General features: G+C 44.4%; 1 protein-coding gene across 3 annotated transcripts in view; it reads left to right on the top strand.

The window, feature by feature from the left end:
• Positions 1-15,904, top strand: part of IFT52 (intraflagellar transport 52) — a 32,474-nt gene extending 16,570 nt beyond the window's left edge. For all 3 annotated transcript variants that reach the window (XM_027078270.1, XM_027078269.1, XM_027078271.1), the window contains 7 exons: positions 751-837; positions 2,142-2,210; positions 6,320-6,474; positions 10,379-10,466; positions 11,475-11,583; positions 13,684-13,829; positions 15,630-15,904. In XM_027078270.1, coding sequence (XP_026934071.1) covers positions 751-837; positions 2,142-2,210; positions 6,320-6,474; positions 10,379-10,466; positions 11,475-11,583; positions 13,684-13,829; positions 15,630-15,677 — 702 coding nt within the window. In that variant the 3' untranslated portion in view covers positions 15,678-15,904. The remainder of the gene's footprint in view (positions 1-750; positions 838-2,141; positions 2,211-6,319; positions 6,475-10,378; positions 10,467-11,474; positions 11,584-13,683; positions 13,830-15,629) is intronic.
• Positions 15,905-17,408: the final 1,504 nt, after the last annotated feature.

Raw genomic sequence — 17,408 nt, 5'->3', positions numbered from 1 at the left:
TATTATTGAGAAACCTTCCTAATATATAATTTAACAACTGGGGGAGGTTCCATTATTCTTAACCATATTTCTGTGGGTGGACATTTGGATTTGTTTCTAATCTTTTGTGATTATGACTATAAAGTTGTGCAGAGTTTTTGGTATATTTTATACTGCTTTGTTGCGTTTGTTGACAGTTTCAGCAACGTTGTGTCAAAGAAGTTACTTCACTAAACCTGACCAACACTGTTTATAGTCATGTTTTTCTTATTAATCTGATAGGAAAAAGTACTTTGTTTTGATTTTTTAAAATTACTAATATTAAAGTTTTTATTATTAACCAGTTGTTTCTTTTGTGAATTTTTCATGCTTGTGGCTTAGTTTTCTGTTTGGATCTTAAATACTGTTTTTTGGTATTCATAAATGTCTAAATCTTTATAGATTATCTATGGATTTGTCTGTTTTTTCCTTTAAGATTATGATATTCATTTATAATTTCACTAACAATGGGAAAATACTGTCGAACGAATTCACACTGCTTTCTATTAATGTCAAATTGAAGGGTATAGAAGTGTCTAAATTGAGAAGCAGGTTGGAATATAGGCGTTATGATAATTGACATTTCTAGACCATTAAAATACCCATGTGGATTGGCACTTCTTAGTGTATAAGACATTTGCTCACATGGTTGTAATGATAAGTGTTTGGGGACTGAAATGCACGTGGTACATTTTGGGATCTGAATATCTGACACTGCTTTGTCATCAACAGAACCAAGGTGGGAAACTGGCAGTGCTTGGCTCATGTCACATGTTCAGTGACCAATATTTGGATAAAGAAGAAAACAGCAAAATCATGGTAAGCTCTTCTCTTTCATCTAATGAATAATATGTATGATTTTCCTGTCATTAAAAAAAAAAAAGTACTGCTGCGTTCATCTAGTCATTTAAAACCAGCTATTCAGAACCCATTATACACCAGGCACTAAGGATACAAAGATGATTCAGGCATAGTCTCTGCTCTAAAAAAGTATATAGGACCCTGAGAGAGAATGTGAGAGACAGAGAAGTAAATCCAGAAGGACGTGGCGAGTGTTTCTAAGCACACCACCCCGGGCTGGGAGCCACCCTGGAGAAGTGGGGAGGAGCAGACCCAAGCCGGGCCTCCCGTATAGAGCCTAGGAACTCAAACTTTCTTCGAAAAGCCACGGGGAGCCCTTGTAGAGTGTCCAGCAGCCTTGGGCATAGTCAGATCTGTGAATGCAGAAGATGGAAGGGAGAGGGCAATCTGGAGCCAGTTAGGAGGCTGGCAGAGAAGGAACAAGGACCTGAATGAAGGCAGGGAAGGTGTCAGTGGGGGGAGGGGCTGGCCAGCACAGTGGGATTTAGGAGGGGTTATGATAGGACTGTCCCTGATTGAGGCGGGGGAGGAGGGAAAGGCATGGCAAGTGCAAAGGAAACATGTCCTGTGAAGGGTGACGGGGTGCAGGCCAGAGCTGGATGTTGGCGTGATGCCGGTGACTCACTCAACCAGAGGGAGAAGGTCCCACTGAGCTTTCTCATTAATGAAATAAGTTCCTTCAGCCTTAAGGATTATTGTCTTATTGAGAGATTGATTTAAGATCTCGTTTCTGGGAATTCCTTGGTGGTCTGGTGGTTAGGACTCTGCACTTTCACTGCCGAGGGCTTGGTTTCAGTCCCTGGTTGGGGAACTAAGATCCCACAAGCTGTGAGCTGCGGCCAAAAAAAAAAAAAAAAGGATCTTGTTCCTGTAGAATCTACACGAAGTTCCAGCGTCTTTATCACATTCTGGGGGCATCTTATTATATTGTACTTTTTAAGTCCAGACTGTCATCAGCACATTACACAGGGATTGTTTCAGAACAATGAACAAATTTTAATAAATTCTGGCTGGTGATTAAAGGTTAGAGTGCCCTAAGATAAATGATAAATTTCCAATTATAAAAATGGCACTAGGGTAAGGAAGACTTTGCAGTTTTCATATTATTTCACCAAGATAAGGGTGGCTACACTTTTTCAAATCACTGGTGGGTATTCTCTTTCCCTTTATCATTTTTCTTGATTGGTTTAATTCCCTAGTCCTGCCCTCAGCTTTCTCAAATAACCAAATGGGTAATTCTGTGTTTATTTTTTTTAATTTAGGATGTTGTTTTCCAGTGGCTCACAACAGGAGACATCCACCTAAACCAGATTGATGCTGAGGACCCAGAGGTAGGAGGTTGTGAATCATTAAAAAAAACTTTGAAATGAAAAATGGGTCCAGCTTCTCAGCACCACTTCTAACAGTTCCAAAGGAATATCTATCTCTTACTTTATCTGTTAGACAGATGGCAAGAAGTGATGCTTTTTAAATTTATTTATTTATTTTTGGCTCTGTTGGGTCTTCGTTTCTGTGCGAGGGCTTTCTCTAGTTGTGGCAAGCGGGGGCCGCTCTTCATCGCAGTGCGCAGACCTCTCACAATCGCGGCCTCTCTTGTTATGGAGCACAGGCTCCAGACGCGCAGGCTCAGTAGTTGTGGCTCACGGGCCCAGTTGCTCCGCGGCATGCGGGATCTTCCCAGACCAGGGCTCGAACCTGTGTCCCCTGTATTAGCAGGCAGATTCTCAACCACTGCGCCACCAGGGAAGCCCAAGGAGTGATGCTTTTTGGCAAGACGAAGGCCATGTTGTAAAAAAATAATAATGAATTATATAATTCGTCGTAGAGTTCAGTGGGGTGGGAGCCTCTCTCTGTATATGTAATAATTGGAATTTAATTTAATGTATGCCCTCTGGCCCAAACTTTCAGAGTCAGTATCTCTAGAGAAATACTTCTTTCAAAAATATGAAGGGTAAAAAATTAATTTTTTCATGAAGAAACAAAGATCATCAGAATTTAAGTTTTAAACTCTCATTTTGTTGCCTTTAGGAATAACAATCCTAAGGGCATTATGATAATACTTATCAGACAAATCAGAGTGGTGAGACCGGCACTGGACTAGGAACCAGTAACTACATTCTAGGTCCCACTCCACCATGAGCCCTGGGACCTTAAGCAGGTTATTTCGGACCTTTTTCATCTTAGTTTTCTCATTAGTTTTGGGAACACTAATACCTGTGTTCTTTGTCTCACAGGATAATTGTGAGGCCTAAATGAATAGATGTAAATTTACTTGTTAAACTAAAGGCTGTAAAAAGGGCTGTATATCTATCAAAACGTTAAAAAAAAACTCTTGTATTTATTATCTACCAAGCACTGTATATCACATACTTCCACATAAATCATCCTGTTTAAACCTCACCACAGCCCTGGGAGGTAGATGGTCTGATTCTCATTTTACAGATGAGGAAACTGAAATTCTTCAGGATTGTAATATGCCCAAAGAGCAAGCAATTACAGAGCTGGGACTCAAACCCAGGTCTCCTAATTCAAAGTCTACTCGTTCTTCCTTTAGTTCTGTGTTTCTTAAACTCTGAAATGTCAGGAAAGTGATTTCTTGGCGATGGGTAGCAGGAGGTGGGCAGAGGCCATCAGAAATGGCTGCCCGCTGACTGCTCCTGCCCTCAGCTGAGGACTGACTTCTCTGGGAAACCCAGGGGCTGACTAGGGTTAGCAAACACAAGAGCCCTATGTCTAAAATACTCCCTTACATGGAAACATTAAGTGTGGAGCAATTTTGCTTAAATTTCTCCTGAAAAGTGATGTTCGCCCCCAAAACAGAAGAATTGGGGTACAGCCAGGAATTCGCTTTGCAGGTCTCACAGGACCCAACTCTGAGTGGACGGCATCTCTGACAGCCGCCAATCCTACTTAGAGTGTTGTGGGTCGAGGGAAGCAGCACTAAGAGGTGCTGCGTCTGCTCCTGTCCTGTGTGGCCACTTTGCTCCTGCTAAGTTTCTGTCATTCCTGTTTTCTAGCTGAGGAAGCTGAAGTAAGTAAATTCTTCAAGGTTCCCACTTCGATTAATACCTGCTCAAGCCATTCTTAACGCCCACTTCAGGCTGATTCCGGAGCCTGAGCCTTTTCTACTGCTCTGTTGTTCACAGTCCACCACGTGTGACACTGGGCTGGTTCCAAAGGGAAGAAGCATCAGTAGAAACCAGAGGAGGGGAGTGTTGTTAAGGCCTTTCTCTAAAACCGTGCAGTTTCATATATCTTCCAGTTGTGAGACCTGGTGAAAAACATTCTTTGTATTGTAAGGCTTTGGAAAGTAAAACACTGGACCCAGTAACATTGTACAGTAAGAAATTCTGAAAATCTAAACTTCCTGTGATTTCACATCAGATCTTATTATGTTGGAATGGGTTTCAAACCCAGACAATAGCCCAGTTTCAAATGATATTTAATAAAATAATAGTTTGATAAAGAGCTGAAGGAATTTACATAACAAGTTTTAACCTCAAAATCTGCCAGGAAGTCATGAAAACCAGTGGTCTTGGGAGCACTCTTTTTATTTATTTATTTATTTTAACATCTTTATTGGGGTATAATTGCTTTACAGTGGTGTGTTAGTTTCTGCTTTATAACAAAGTGAATCAGCTATACATATATCCCCACATCTCCTCCCTCTTGCGTCTCCCTCCCACCCTCCCTATGCCACCCCTCTAGGTGGTCACAAAGCGCCAAGCTGATCTCCCTGGGGAGCACTCTTTTTATGTTTCTGTCTGGACATCTAAGTCCTTGCTACTTGTCTGAACTAGGATTTTGTAGCAGGCTTCTGTGCGGAGCTAAGAATCAGCCACGGGACCTTTGGGATTGCTGGGCCCATACTTACCTCTGTGCCGTGACCCGAGTGTATGTTCTGCCATAGTCTGCGCCCTTGTTACTGCTCTCACCTTCATCCCTGTCCTATTAGAGGGTTGAAGCCTCTACAACAGCCAAATAGTGCTAGGAAGGGCATTTATTTGTTGATGCTTCTCCCCTGTTTCTTGTCTAAAAAAAAAGTTTGAGAATTGGGGGAGTTTTCGACGCTTGGGATATAGGGAAAAGTGAGCCTGTGTGTCTTGACGTCTCATTTCCGTCACGCTCAGGCACGTTTCCCCAAGTGCTGGCTCTGGAGAATGTGGAACAGTATGTTGTGGGTGACTTCAGAGACCAGTTTTTAAAACTATCACCAAGTTGGCCTTGTTAGAAGTCAAGGCTAAATGCAGTTCAAAGGGAAATTAGGAATACACAGACTCCTGGTTGCCAGCATGCATTTATTTAAACTTCAATTTATTGCTCGACTAGGTAATGCCTTCACATAGTTTGGAATTCAAAAGCATACACAATGAACAGTCTTCCTTCTGTCTTTGCCCAGCCACTTGGTTCCCCTCCCCAGTGACAGCAGTCTTAGCAGTTTCTTGTATGTTCTTCCAGAGAGATTTTATAGAGAGATGAATATGCGTATGTGTATGCTCTCCTTCCCCCTTGTTTTACCCAAATGGTGCTGTGTACGCTTTGTATATACACTGTCTAGCACCTTGCTTTTCACAATTACCAGTATGTCTTGGAGGTTTTTCTGTACTTATTCATAAAGAGCTTTCTTTTGATTGTTTTTTGTTTTGTTTTTTGAAAACTGAATTTTCCATTATTTGTACTGTGGTATATTTAACTAGTCTCCTATTGATGGTCATTTAGGTTTTCCCGGTCTTTTACTGTTACCAACAGACAGCACATGTCATCATTAAGGGTTCTCAGCAGTGCTGCAGGCATGTCCTCGGCTAGGTGAGAAGGGCTGGGGTCTAGTGTCCAAGGAGGGGTTGCCTGTGCTGGGGTCACAGGTGGTTCGAACACAGGACAGGAGAGAAAGCAGAGTGTACGGCCCAGATGCTAGTGGGTGGAGAGAGGATAGATGTTGAAATGGTAGCTTGTGGACTTTCTTTTATGATTGTGTCTGTTTTCTCACTGATGTAGAAAATAAGATCATCAGCTAAAATTAAGAGATAGAAAATCATATTAGATGGTTGAAGTGACAGAAGGAAAGTGTTGCCTACGAGAATGGGAAAAGGGAATGATCTTGAGAATTTAATTGATGGCTGAGCACTCAAGATCAGTGTGTAATGAAAAGGAGACCAGTCAGCAGGGTTGTGCGTTTCTCCAGCCATATTCAGCTGTGTGCGGACCAGCATGAATCATTGCAGAGCTGGGTTTTGTCAGCGTTGGGGATTACCCAGGTGACCTTTGTCCTTCTTTCCACCGAGAGTGGCTTATTTAAGCTTTAGTTGTCAGTGATCATGAACAGTGAGATGTCTTAGCAAGAGAGTAGAAATATTGCAGATTTAGACCTGAGGCGCTGGAGACCAGACAGAGTAAATTCTTGCCCCTGCTATGCTGAAAGGAACCCTCTTGTGGCTTTCAGATTTCCGACTACATGATGCTGCCCGACACGGCCACCCTGTCCGAGCGGCTGCGAGTGTGTCTCCAGGAGGGCGATGAGAACCCTCGGGACTTCACCACCCTCTTCGACCTGTCCATCTACCAGCTGGATACCACTTCCCTCCCCAAGGTCATCAAGTCAGTACCTCGGCTCCCTCAGATGCTCTGCACGCCATTGAGTGTTCGGTTTGAAAACACTAGCCTTGGGGGCGGGAGTTAGGGGCACGGCAAGTGCGGTGTGCAAAACGTGTTCTCAGACCTGTGAGGAGGTTGGCCGAGACAGCTGGGAGTTTGGGGCGGGGCTCGATACAGAGGAAACTGCCAGCAGTTGTCAGTTCCTGCTGTGTTCCAGGCTCTGTATTGGACATTTAGAGAAACCAACTTGTTCCGGTTTGCCCAGGACATTCCTGATCTGAGCACAGGGAGTCCCACGTCCCAGAGACCCCCCTCAGTAAACCGAGGTGGGCAGTCACCCTGTAAGCACTCCACACTGTCCCTTCATTTAATACTTTCAGTGGTCCTCTGAGTTACCTGCCTCACTTCCAGCTGAGGAAACTGAGGTTTAGAGAGGGAAAGGATTCTCCCACGGTGGGAGCAGGGATCTCAAGCCAGGCCTGAGTGTCTTTCAGGCCAGTCCTTGACTCTGTTTCATGCCGGCTTTGTTGGTGGTGTTCTGCATCCCTAACAACAGGGGCAGGGCCTAACACTTTTGAGCATCTCTGGCCTGGCACAGGATCTACATCTGGATAAACCAAAGGCTGAAGGCACAGCTACAGATGATTGTCTAACGTCCTGGCCCTGTACTTATGTTCAGGGTCATCAAGCACTCATAGAGCTCTGACTGTGCTGAGCACTGTACCTAAAGTGTATGGTTTTATGGAGGAGACAGACAAAAGCTGTGATGCAAGGTTAATCTAATGCTAAACGTGAAATGTAAAACTGGAGGCCATGGCATAATGAGGAAAGAGAATTCGATTCTGACTGGGGTGAGCAGAGAAGGCTTTAAGAAAGAGGGGCCGTTTTAGCCAGGCATTGAGGATTTCAAAAAACATTTCTGGGTGACTTGTGTCTGCTTGGCCCTCTGATAGATGGCGCACTTTAAGGGGTGAGAGGATTTCAGGAGATGGTTTGGGGTGTTGGGAGAGAACATTCTGCAGGGAGGTTGCTTTCTGAGCAAAGGCAGGGTATGTCCAGGCAAGGAAGTTCATTCCTAGTTGCCATTTGAACTGCATTTAGCCTTGACTCCTAACAAGTACCGTGTTAATTTTTTTACGTACGTTGCTTTATCATGTACTAATCACAATACAGTTATTATCCCTGTTTTACGTATGAGGACACTGAGGCACAGAAAAAGTAAGCGAGTTGCTTAAGGTCACGCAGCTAGGTTTTGGTGGCACCTGAATTTGCATCCAGCCGCTCCTAACCCTGAACCTGGGAAGAAATTATCTGGAGATTTATTACTGTAGGAAGTTAGAGAGTCTCTGAAAAAGAGGACAACACTGACACCCCCAGAGCTGCCGGGCATCTCTGTCACCCCCTCACCACCTGCAGCCTGCGGGGGGCAGCCAGGTTGTAAGTCCTGCCTGCTCATTTGGCTCTTCATTTGCACTTTGGTTTTGAGCTCTGATGTTCTCCTTCTAAGTCAGGGCTTTTCTTAGGATAACAAAGGTTCCATCAGGCTGCTCCGCTGGCTGCTTCCAGTCCGACCGGCTTCTGCCGTTTTGACTTGCTTCTCTCCTGATGCAGATGGACCAGGCCATCACGACCATTCTTCAGTGTTGAATGAGGGACTGATGGGAACTGTCTGCTATTTTAGTGTCGGCAGAGTCAGGTGGTGGATGTTTCAGAGGCTTGGACGGCTCCTTTAATTGTATTTGTCTTTCATACCACAGCAAAGGGCAGGAGTTACTGGTTTACAGTTTCTGTATGGAGCTCTTAGGTATTTTTATTCACATGTAACAACTTTTGAATGCAGTTTCTCTTTTTGAGTAAAAATTGCATTCGTCATTAAATATTTATGTCAGCTGTAGGGTATTGCTCTGAAGTGACTTCATTTGTCCAGCCGGTCTTTATTGATGCCTGTGGGGTGCGAGGTAGAGACAAACAGTGTGGCGGTCCCTGCCCTCAGAGTTCATGGTGGGATGCAGAGTGAGACATGGGCGGTGAAAATGCACCACCAGAGGTCAGGCCAGAGTATTCTGGAATATAGAGCAGCCCCATTTCACAGATTTGTGTGTAGCAGTGGCATTTATTCTTGCCCTTTTCCCATATTGATCATCTTTCTGAATTAGGTTTTGCTTGCTTTTAAGATTAGCTTCTCCACCCATTCCCCACCGCCATCAAATACATGTTGGCTACTAGTAGGAGGATGATTTGGGCAGGTGGTGAGCCGAGTGGAGAAAGGGAAGACTTAATGGAATTTATTTTATTACTTACACAGGGCTTCAGCACAGTCAGCTCTACCTAGGGACAGAAAACAGAATGTCATGGCTAGAATGACCAAGGCCAGGACTTGGCATCAGGGTTCTTTGTGTGTGGGTACTAGAACCTTTAGCTTAGAACTGCCTCTAATTCTGCCATCTGGGTAGACTGAGTCGTGGGGCTTCTGGTTGGCAGGGATTAGCCAGGTCTGAGTTCTGACCTTGCCTTTGTTGCTTCCTAAGCACATGACCTTGGGGAGCTACTTCAACTCTATACCTCTGTTTCCTCTTCTGGAAGAGATTACACCCACTGTCCAGGGCTGTTTTGAGGATTACATTAAATAAGTGCCTCGCACAGGGTCAGGCACAGCACGTGGCATGTGGTAGATGCTCAAGAAAAGTTATTTCTCTTCTCTCCGTGGGGATCATCTGCTCATTGCTAGGATAGACGCTCCCCAAGCATCTTGGACTAGTGGAGGTGGTGACGGCATAAGCTCAGCTAGCCATCTTTCTGCGGTCATAGACCTGTCTCCTTTCTCAAAGCACCCCTACAGAGAAACAGTCATGAACTTTGTCCACACCCCTTGGCATTTGCTTGCTTAGATGAATTTTGAAAGGCCACAGATGAGCACACAATTTAAGTTGGGTGAGTGAGTATATTTTAATTTGCCTCATTCCCAGAGGAGGTCACAGAGCTAGTACAATCTATACCCCGATGCAGAAGGTCAAATTAAGGTTTGGGAGGACGGAGGCAAAGGGGTAGCCGCAATAAAAAAACTACCATGGGGGAAGGTCAGCCCTTGACTCCATTAACTCCTTCGTGCCCTTCTCACTCCGCCACAGCTGCTCTGGCTGCCCTGCTGTTCCGTGAAAATGTCTCGCTCCCCTTTCCCTCCTCTTGCTCTGGCCTCTGCCTGGGACGCCTCTGAGGAAGACTGCCTGACCTGCCCCTCCCCTCACTCAGAGCTGCTCTGGCAAAGCCCCACTCCCTGCCCCTTCCCTGTCTCTGTCCCTCTCTCCAGATTTGCTTTTCTTCCTAATGCTTATTAATCCCTGGCATCTTGGCTTTTGTTTATTGTGTGTCTCTCTTCCGCTAGAATGTCAGTCCCATGAGGGCCTGCCTTGGTCTCTTTTTTCCCCTGCTGCCGTACTCCTGGCAGATAAAACTGCCTGGGACACAGTAGGTGTTCAGTAGATGTTTGTGGAGTGAATGAGCACACAGAAGTGCATATCCTGTGGATCTGTTCAGTCGCCAGAAGCAGACTTCAGATTTGACTCCTGTCTCTTGATGGTGAAAACAGATAAGGAAACACAGTGAGTTACAAGATTCACGGTGTCCAGTGGGTAAAAATTAAAAGCCTATTTAGGAGAAGCCCGACAGGAAACTTGAATGAACTTTCCCTTTCAGTTCTCAATAAAGTCATGCCGTCTGTTGCGGTAGAGAAGATTCCTGAAAGGATCATTACATTACGTGTAACAATACATTTTGTGTGATTTTTATTTTTTTTGCCAAAGTGCTGAGCCTCCTGATCGTTGGAGACGAGCACCGTGAGATCAGTTAGACATGCTTTGCATCAGTGTCTCATCTTGATTCCTGCTTTTTTATCTTCTTCTTAACACAGGGCTCACGAACAGCTAAACGTGAAACATGAACCTCTCCAGCTCATCCAACCTCAGTTTGAGACGCCGCTGCCAGCCCTTCAGCCAGCGGTCAGTGGGTGTGTGGGGGGCATCCTGCCGCGGAGCCCCGCTGTTTGCCCCTCCCTCACCAGCTGGCCTCGTGTGGGGCTGGCTTCCTCATGGGGTCATGTTTCTCTGGCTCAAAACATGCATAGAGACCAAACCTGTTAGTATTCTACAGGGACTTCCATTTGGTCTAGTTCTCAACTGAGGAATCACAGGTGTGGACCTCTCTGGCTGTTAAACGTTTCCTGTCTTGTGGGGTTGAAGGGCATGTATGAGAACACCTGGCTGAAAAGGAGGAAGAGCTTTGTGCTAGAAAGCTTTGAGCTCTCCAGGCAACGGGCACTCAGATTCACAGCACAGTTCTAAGAGCCCAGGGGACAGTCATGTGTCTATAGGTTATTTTTCAACATTCCAGTCCAGCGTGAGCTCCACTTGCCTTCAAAATTGTCTTATCCCACCACATTCTGGAAGGTTATGAGCCAGTTGGCTTCACCTTGGTAACCTGAAAATCGGCCACAGTGGAAGTGTTTACAAAACAGGAAATGACAGATGCTACAGATGAGGCCTCTTGTTTTGAGTGATAGCTCAACATTTATCAGCACACCACTGCCTCATACCTGCAAATTCTGGCTATAAGTTCAGCACTTTCTACATTAATCTACATCTGTTTCCCCAATTCTGTCCCTGAAGAACTCATCATCAGATGAGAAACGACTCATGCAATCAAGTGTTCAACACAAATTTGCACAAAATGCAAATAAGCCGGATAAGCCCCAAGCTGTGTGTCCTTGCATGAGTTGGTACATGCAAGGACGCTGGTACGTCAGCTTGGCGAGTTTGGCGGCGTGCTTGGAGCTGGTTCTACTGGGTTGCTTGCACTGGGCCGCCGTCTTGCTTGCTGTGGCCTCGTGGGTTAGGGCGGAAGGAGGTGATGGGCGCTGGGCGGTTCTTCGTCTCATTTTCCTTACATCTCATCACCGTCAGTTATGGCTTTGCATGCGCTCCTTCATGAAAGACTTTATTGCCTTTCAGGTTTTCCCTCCTAGCTTCAGGGAATTATCACCCCCTCCGCTGGAGCTGTTTGACTTAGACGAGACGTTCTCCTCTGAGAAGGCCCGGCTTGCTCAGATCACCAATAAGTGTGAGTGTGGTCAAATTCTTGTTTGTTTTCTTTTGTGAGTTTTATAAATTGTGAATTTCTGAGATTTGCCGTGAAAGAAAGCGTAGAGTTTGTTTAGGGAGAACAGAATGTGAATGGAAGTATAAAAGCACAGTTTTTGTTTATTTCATGTGAATGATGTGGCTTGTTTCCCTAGGGGTCAGTTAGCTCAGTGAGCTAGAACATGGTGCCAGGCAGAGGCCAGAGTCTCAGCTTTAATTCCTGTGTGTCTTTAGTTCTGACCTGTTGGGTGACCCCAGGATGAATTCTGACTCTGGCTGCCTCTTAGCAAACCTAGGCCATTGGTCACAGGAGCCATTGAATAAAAAAATTCAGTCAGGGCCAAGAGAATTACAGAGACTTCAAATTGGAAGGGATTCTAGAGAGAGTCAAGTGTGCCCACCCTGACCCGTGGGTGAGGAAATGAGGCTCCGGGCTGCACAGCTGCAGGGTGAGTGGTGTTCCCGACTCTCAGCCCCGTGCTCCTCCTGACATGCCCTTCCTCCAGCACAGCAGGTGGGCCTGCACACATGGATTCGGAGACAGAAAATTGAGGCAGTGATCCCACTCCTGGGAATCTAACCTAGGGAGATAAATGAAGGTACACAGATGACTACGACATTACTTATTAAAAAATAAAATACAGTTGGGAATAGCCTTAGTGTTCACTCACAGGGAAATGGTAGTAAATTGCACCACATTCAATCAGTGGGACAATATGTAGTCATTATAAAAGAGGCTTACAAAGGCCAGGGGGTGACACTGAGATTCCTAAATGAAGAAAGCAAGATATAAAACTGCACTTAGAGTAGGATCCCAACCATGTGAACATCTATATGTGCTCGAAGACCAGAAAGGAATGTGCAAAAATGAAAATAGTTCAATGTCAGACACCTTTACTGCATCTCTGTTCTATGCCAGGCATTGTGGTAGGTGCTAGGCAATCAGAAATTAGCAAGACCTAGTAATTAGTCCAGTGGGAATGATAGACCTGTGAAGGATCAGACCCTTTGACCATGCGTTTCTGTTTCTAGCGGTTTATCCTGCAGAAATCCTAGTAGAAATGCATAACAGAAAAGATATAGAGATATTAATTGTAGCATTCAAAAAATAGACAACAACAGTCTAATAGTCTATCAGTAGGAGAATTGGTTTAAAAAAATACGAGACAAAGTGGAATATTATACATCTGTTAAAAGAAAGATGTGGAGCATAAGCTTTGACTGGAATGTCCATGTTACATTGTTAACTGATGACAGCAACTTACAGAACTATTATAGTTTGATCCCCTGTTTTTACACATATGTAGACATGTAGACATACATGGCAGTAATTACCCTAGGAAGTATTGGTGGGGGTAGAGCTAGAGTGAGAGAACACTTCTATCATAACTTTAAAAATGCAAATCAGAGGGGAAGAAAAGAAATTACAGTATAGTGTAAGTAGGGCAGTAATGGCTGTCCATCCTTGATACAGGACTGGGGATGGTTACACAGAGAATTAGGGATGATTTTTTGTTTCTTTTATTTCCTTTCCTATAATATTGCTATAGTAAATGCTATTTAAAATACCCCTGGGACTTCCCTGGCAATACAGTGGTTAAGACTCCACGCTTCCACTGCTGGGGGCGCGGGTTTGATCCCTGGTCAGGGAACTGAGATCCTGCAAGCTGCGTGGTGCGGCCAAGAAATTTTTTTTAAATAAATAATATAAATAAAATAAAATACGCATATGTCCTTCACATAATGATCCTTGCGGCAATCAGAGAATGGTACTTTGATTCCCCGCTGGTGGGTCCTGTTCTTTGTAACGTAGGAATGCCAGATCTGGTGATAGCGAGCCAGAACCTGGCTAGCTTTATTCTAATTAGGAGTGTCACACTTTTGTCCTAATTTACAAAAACAGCACGTCAGAGATGTCTACAGTTTGTCACTGTTTAAGTCCTTTGGTCACATTACCCAAGGGAGAGGTGAGTGATCTTGAGAGATGTAGGAACCTGACAGGGATACCCAAACCACAGTAAGTCTGTACTTGGGGAAGGGCAGAGTCACGGGTGAACCTAACTGCCCCAGCTGTGCTTAGGTACTGAAGAAGACCTGGAATTCTACATCAGGAAGTGTGGTGACATCCTTGGAGTCACCAATAAACTACCAAAGGACCAGCAAGATGCCAAACATATCCTCGAGCACATCTTCTTCCAAGTGGTGGAATTCAAGAAATTGAACCAGGTACAGAACCCAGAAGGCCCACTCAAGTGGGAGTCCTTCCAGTGGTGGTATCATCCATAAACTGGACTTCTCGTGTTCCATGCCATTCATTCTGCGGGCATTTCACTAGCTACTAGGTGAACAAAACAGGTGATGTTCCCTGCACTTCTGGGACATATATCTAGCTGGAGGAGACAGTAAACAATAAACGTAATATATAAGTAAATCACATAGGATGCTAGGAGATGATAAGCGCTATTAAAAAGTAGAGCAGGGTCAGAGGGATCAGTGTGCTGAATGTGGTGATATTAAATTAAATAGGGTGGTCAGGATAGGCCACACTACAAAGCTGACATGGGAGCAAAGACTTGAAGGTGTTGAGGGAGTTGGCCATGGAGATAGCTTGGGGACAAGTGTCCTAGGCAGAGAGAAGACCTGTGCAGAGGCCCTAAGGCTGGGCTCTGCCTGGCTTGTTTGAGGGACAGCAGTAATGCCTGTGTGGCTGGAGATAACTGAACCAAGGATGGAGCAGCAGGACGTGAGGTCAGCACCTTATGTTAGAAATCACCTTGCCCAGGGCTGAGGACCAAGAACTTAAAAATTATGCCTGGCCTTCATCTTGCGTATCCCTGGACAGGATTTCTAAAATTAAATGTCCAACCAAGGTTGGTAAATGGGCATTCATTTATATACTACTGATGAGAGAATAAGCTGGTTCCACTTTTACGGAGATATTTTTTATAATATCGTTCAGAAGCCCTAAATATATATATATATATATATATATATATATATACACCTTTGACCCAGCAATTCTAATGCTTAGAATTTGTCTTAATAATATAATCCTGGGATTTCCCTGGTGGTCCAGTGGTTAAGACTCCACACTTCCACTGCAGGGGGCACAGATTCATCCCTGGGCGGGGAACTAAGATCCTGCATGCCATGTGGCGTGGCCAAAATATATATACATATTCTGAATGTGTGCAGATTTACCAGTCAGGATGCTCAGAGAAGCACTGTTTTAATTGAAGAAAAACTCTCATCAGTAGGGAACAAGTACCTAGGGTGCATCCATAAGATTAAGAATGTTTAGAAGGATGTTTACGGACTTAGGAAGACATTCATGATACAGTGAATGGGGTGGGGGGAAAGGACTATAAAACAGTATAAAGAGAATGTCCATCTTTCATACACACACACACACGATTTTAGGTGCTGAACAGAAAGACTGATTAGGATCTGAGCCACTACTGGCGGGAGCTGGCTCTGCTGTGTACTCATACTATAATATATGCATCGTATGTGCCGGCCTGGTGCTAGATGTCAGGGCTGTGGCGGTGAATGCTGTCGTTGCTGTCTGCCTGAGCTACGTGCAGTGAACGAGACAGGAACATCTGGGCAATTAGAGTGCTCTGAGATCAGTACCAGGAAAGCAACTCAGAGGCAAGGTATTGGTATACTTGCTCAGCACTGAAGTGTGGGATGGGGGCCAGGTAGATTCCCAGCAGTACTTACCTTGGTGGCAAGGCAGGGTCAGGCCCCTAAGGCCAAGGTAAGAAGTCTGGTGTGGTGTCTGCATCAGTACCTTCAAATGTATTTGCTCCCCATTCATCATGGTGGGTGGTGGGCTGTGGTCAAAGCCCTGTCCTGGTCGTGAAAACTTAATCCTCGGGCTGGATTTAGCCTTAAAGCCCAGAGATTAGCTATGTGTCCCAATCAATGATGATTTAGAATCTCTAATCAAAGTCCAAAACAACAAAGAGTTCACATTTCAGGTTTTGAACTGAAATTCTAAAATTCTCTTATTCCCTCATCCAGGAACATGATATTGATACAAGTGAAACGGCATTCCAGAACAACTTCTGAGGACCAAGCCTCTTCAAGCATTTTGTGCCTCCAGATTCCCTCTTTATAAACTCTTTTTGAATTGTCCCTCAATTCTTTATCAAAATTGTCTATAGTCTTTCTTCTATGAGCTGTGGAAGGTCTGTGCATCTTCTATAGTGCCCAGAGAGAGATAACATTTCTAACTTCTGTAAGGTATGTTCCATTTTTTAAATTAAACCTGTTTGAATCTGTATTTTTATAATTTATGCATCAGTCTTTCATTGAAGTCTTTTCTTTCGACTCTAGTTCTAGATTTGAGTCTCTTTTATCAGAAGCATAAATAACTCTCAAGCTTATGAATACTGTACAGCTTTTGGACTAGCTCAAAAGGATAGAAAACAAACTTAACCCACAGTCTGTTTGCCCCACTGTACCTAATGAAAAAGGTAAAATAGTTGATAGGTATCTTCTTTACATAGCTTACTCACTCCTTCATCTCCCAGCTGCACACAGGCACAACCATTTGGAGGCTGTTGCCTTCACCCACACTTTGTCCCTCTCCTCTGAGCTCCTGCCACTCAGTTCTATCATCGTTTTAGGTTATAATGCAGGGCAAAATGTGATCATCTGTCCCAAGGACAATGGGAGAGACTGTACCTGCTTGAATGGAGCAGTTGATGTGGAAATGCACAGCATTTGTGCATTGTGCAAATGTACTGGATACACTGGGAACCAGCTTTGGGGAAAGCCTGAAAGCCAGATAGAAGATTGCAAAACCACTGCCAGTGTGTAAGGGGTATGGTGCAATGGGAATAGCTTAGCTGGTGGGTTCTGTAAAGATAGAACTTTGGAAGGAAGGCCCTTAGGGGGAGTGTCATATAACTCCAAGAGGAAGTAACGAGAGTGCGGATTTAAGATGCTGTTGTAGGAAAGGTGGCATTCTGAAATAGATTTGGTCTGGGCGTTAGAGGTCAGGTTGGCAAGATTTTGAGCCTGACTGCCTGGGACAGTGGTGGAGTTTTTGGAAGACAGGGATTCTGAAGCGTGAGCTGTTGCAGAGCATAGGAGCCAGCTGAGACAGTGGCAATACGTGCAAGTGGTAATAACCAGTAAATAGCTAGAACCTAACTAAGGCTTAGGAAAGGTGTCCAGTCTCAAGACCTGAGTTGTTCACATGGAGTTGGATAATTGAAGCCAGGAAAATAGTCTGTCGAGGAATTAACATTTTTGGAAGTTCATTTTTTGAAATTTGTATTGGAGTCTAGTTGCTTTACAGTGTTGTGTTAGTTTCTGCTGTACAGCCAAGTGAATAGTTATACGTATACATATATCTCCTCTTTTTTAGATTTTCTTCCCATTTGGGTCACCACAGAGCATTCAGTAGAGTTCCCTGTGCTATACAGTAGGTTCTCATTAGTTATCTATTTTATACATTTTTGGAAATTTAAAACCTTGGGGAGAAAGGCTCAAGTCACATCCTGAATTTCAAATGATTTTTTCATGTTAAGGCTCTGTAGGCTTCCATTCTCTGACACTGAAGCCCTAGTGCAGGGCTTATTCAGAGTAGCCAAGCCAGAACACAGTGTTAGGGATGGGGGAGGCCACTTTGCTCAAAGGGCAGACCTGGGGGCCAGCTGAGAACAAGCAGCTGTGGAACAGCAGGGAGTGTCATGGAAATGTATTTGGAATACATTCCAAAAATGTGCTCAACAATTACCTCCCATCCCATGTGCTCTTCTCTTACACTGCGGTTTTGGTTCTCCTGCCACT

This window comes from Aethalodelphis obliquidens, unplaced genomic scaffold (assembly GCF_003676395.1).
Source record: "Aethalodelphis obliquidens isolate GAN/ISIS:26980383/991018 unplaced genomic scaffold, ASM367639v1 scaffold42, whole genome shotgun sequence".
NCBI classification, from domain to species: domain Eukaryota; kingdom Metazoa; phylum Chordata; class Mammalia; order Artiodactyla; family Delphinidae; genus Aethalodelphis; species Aethalodelphis obliquidens.
Note: the sequence above shows the minus strand (reverse complement) of the source record. Positions and strands in the feature narration are given on the sequence as shown.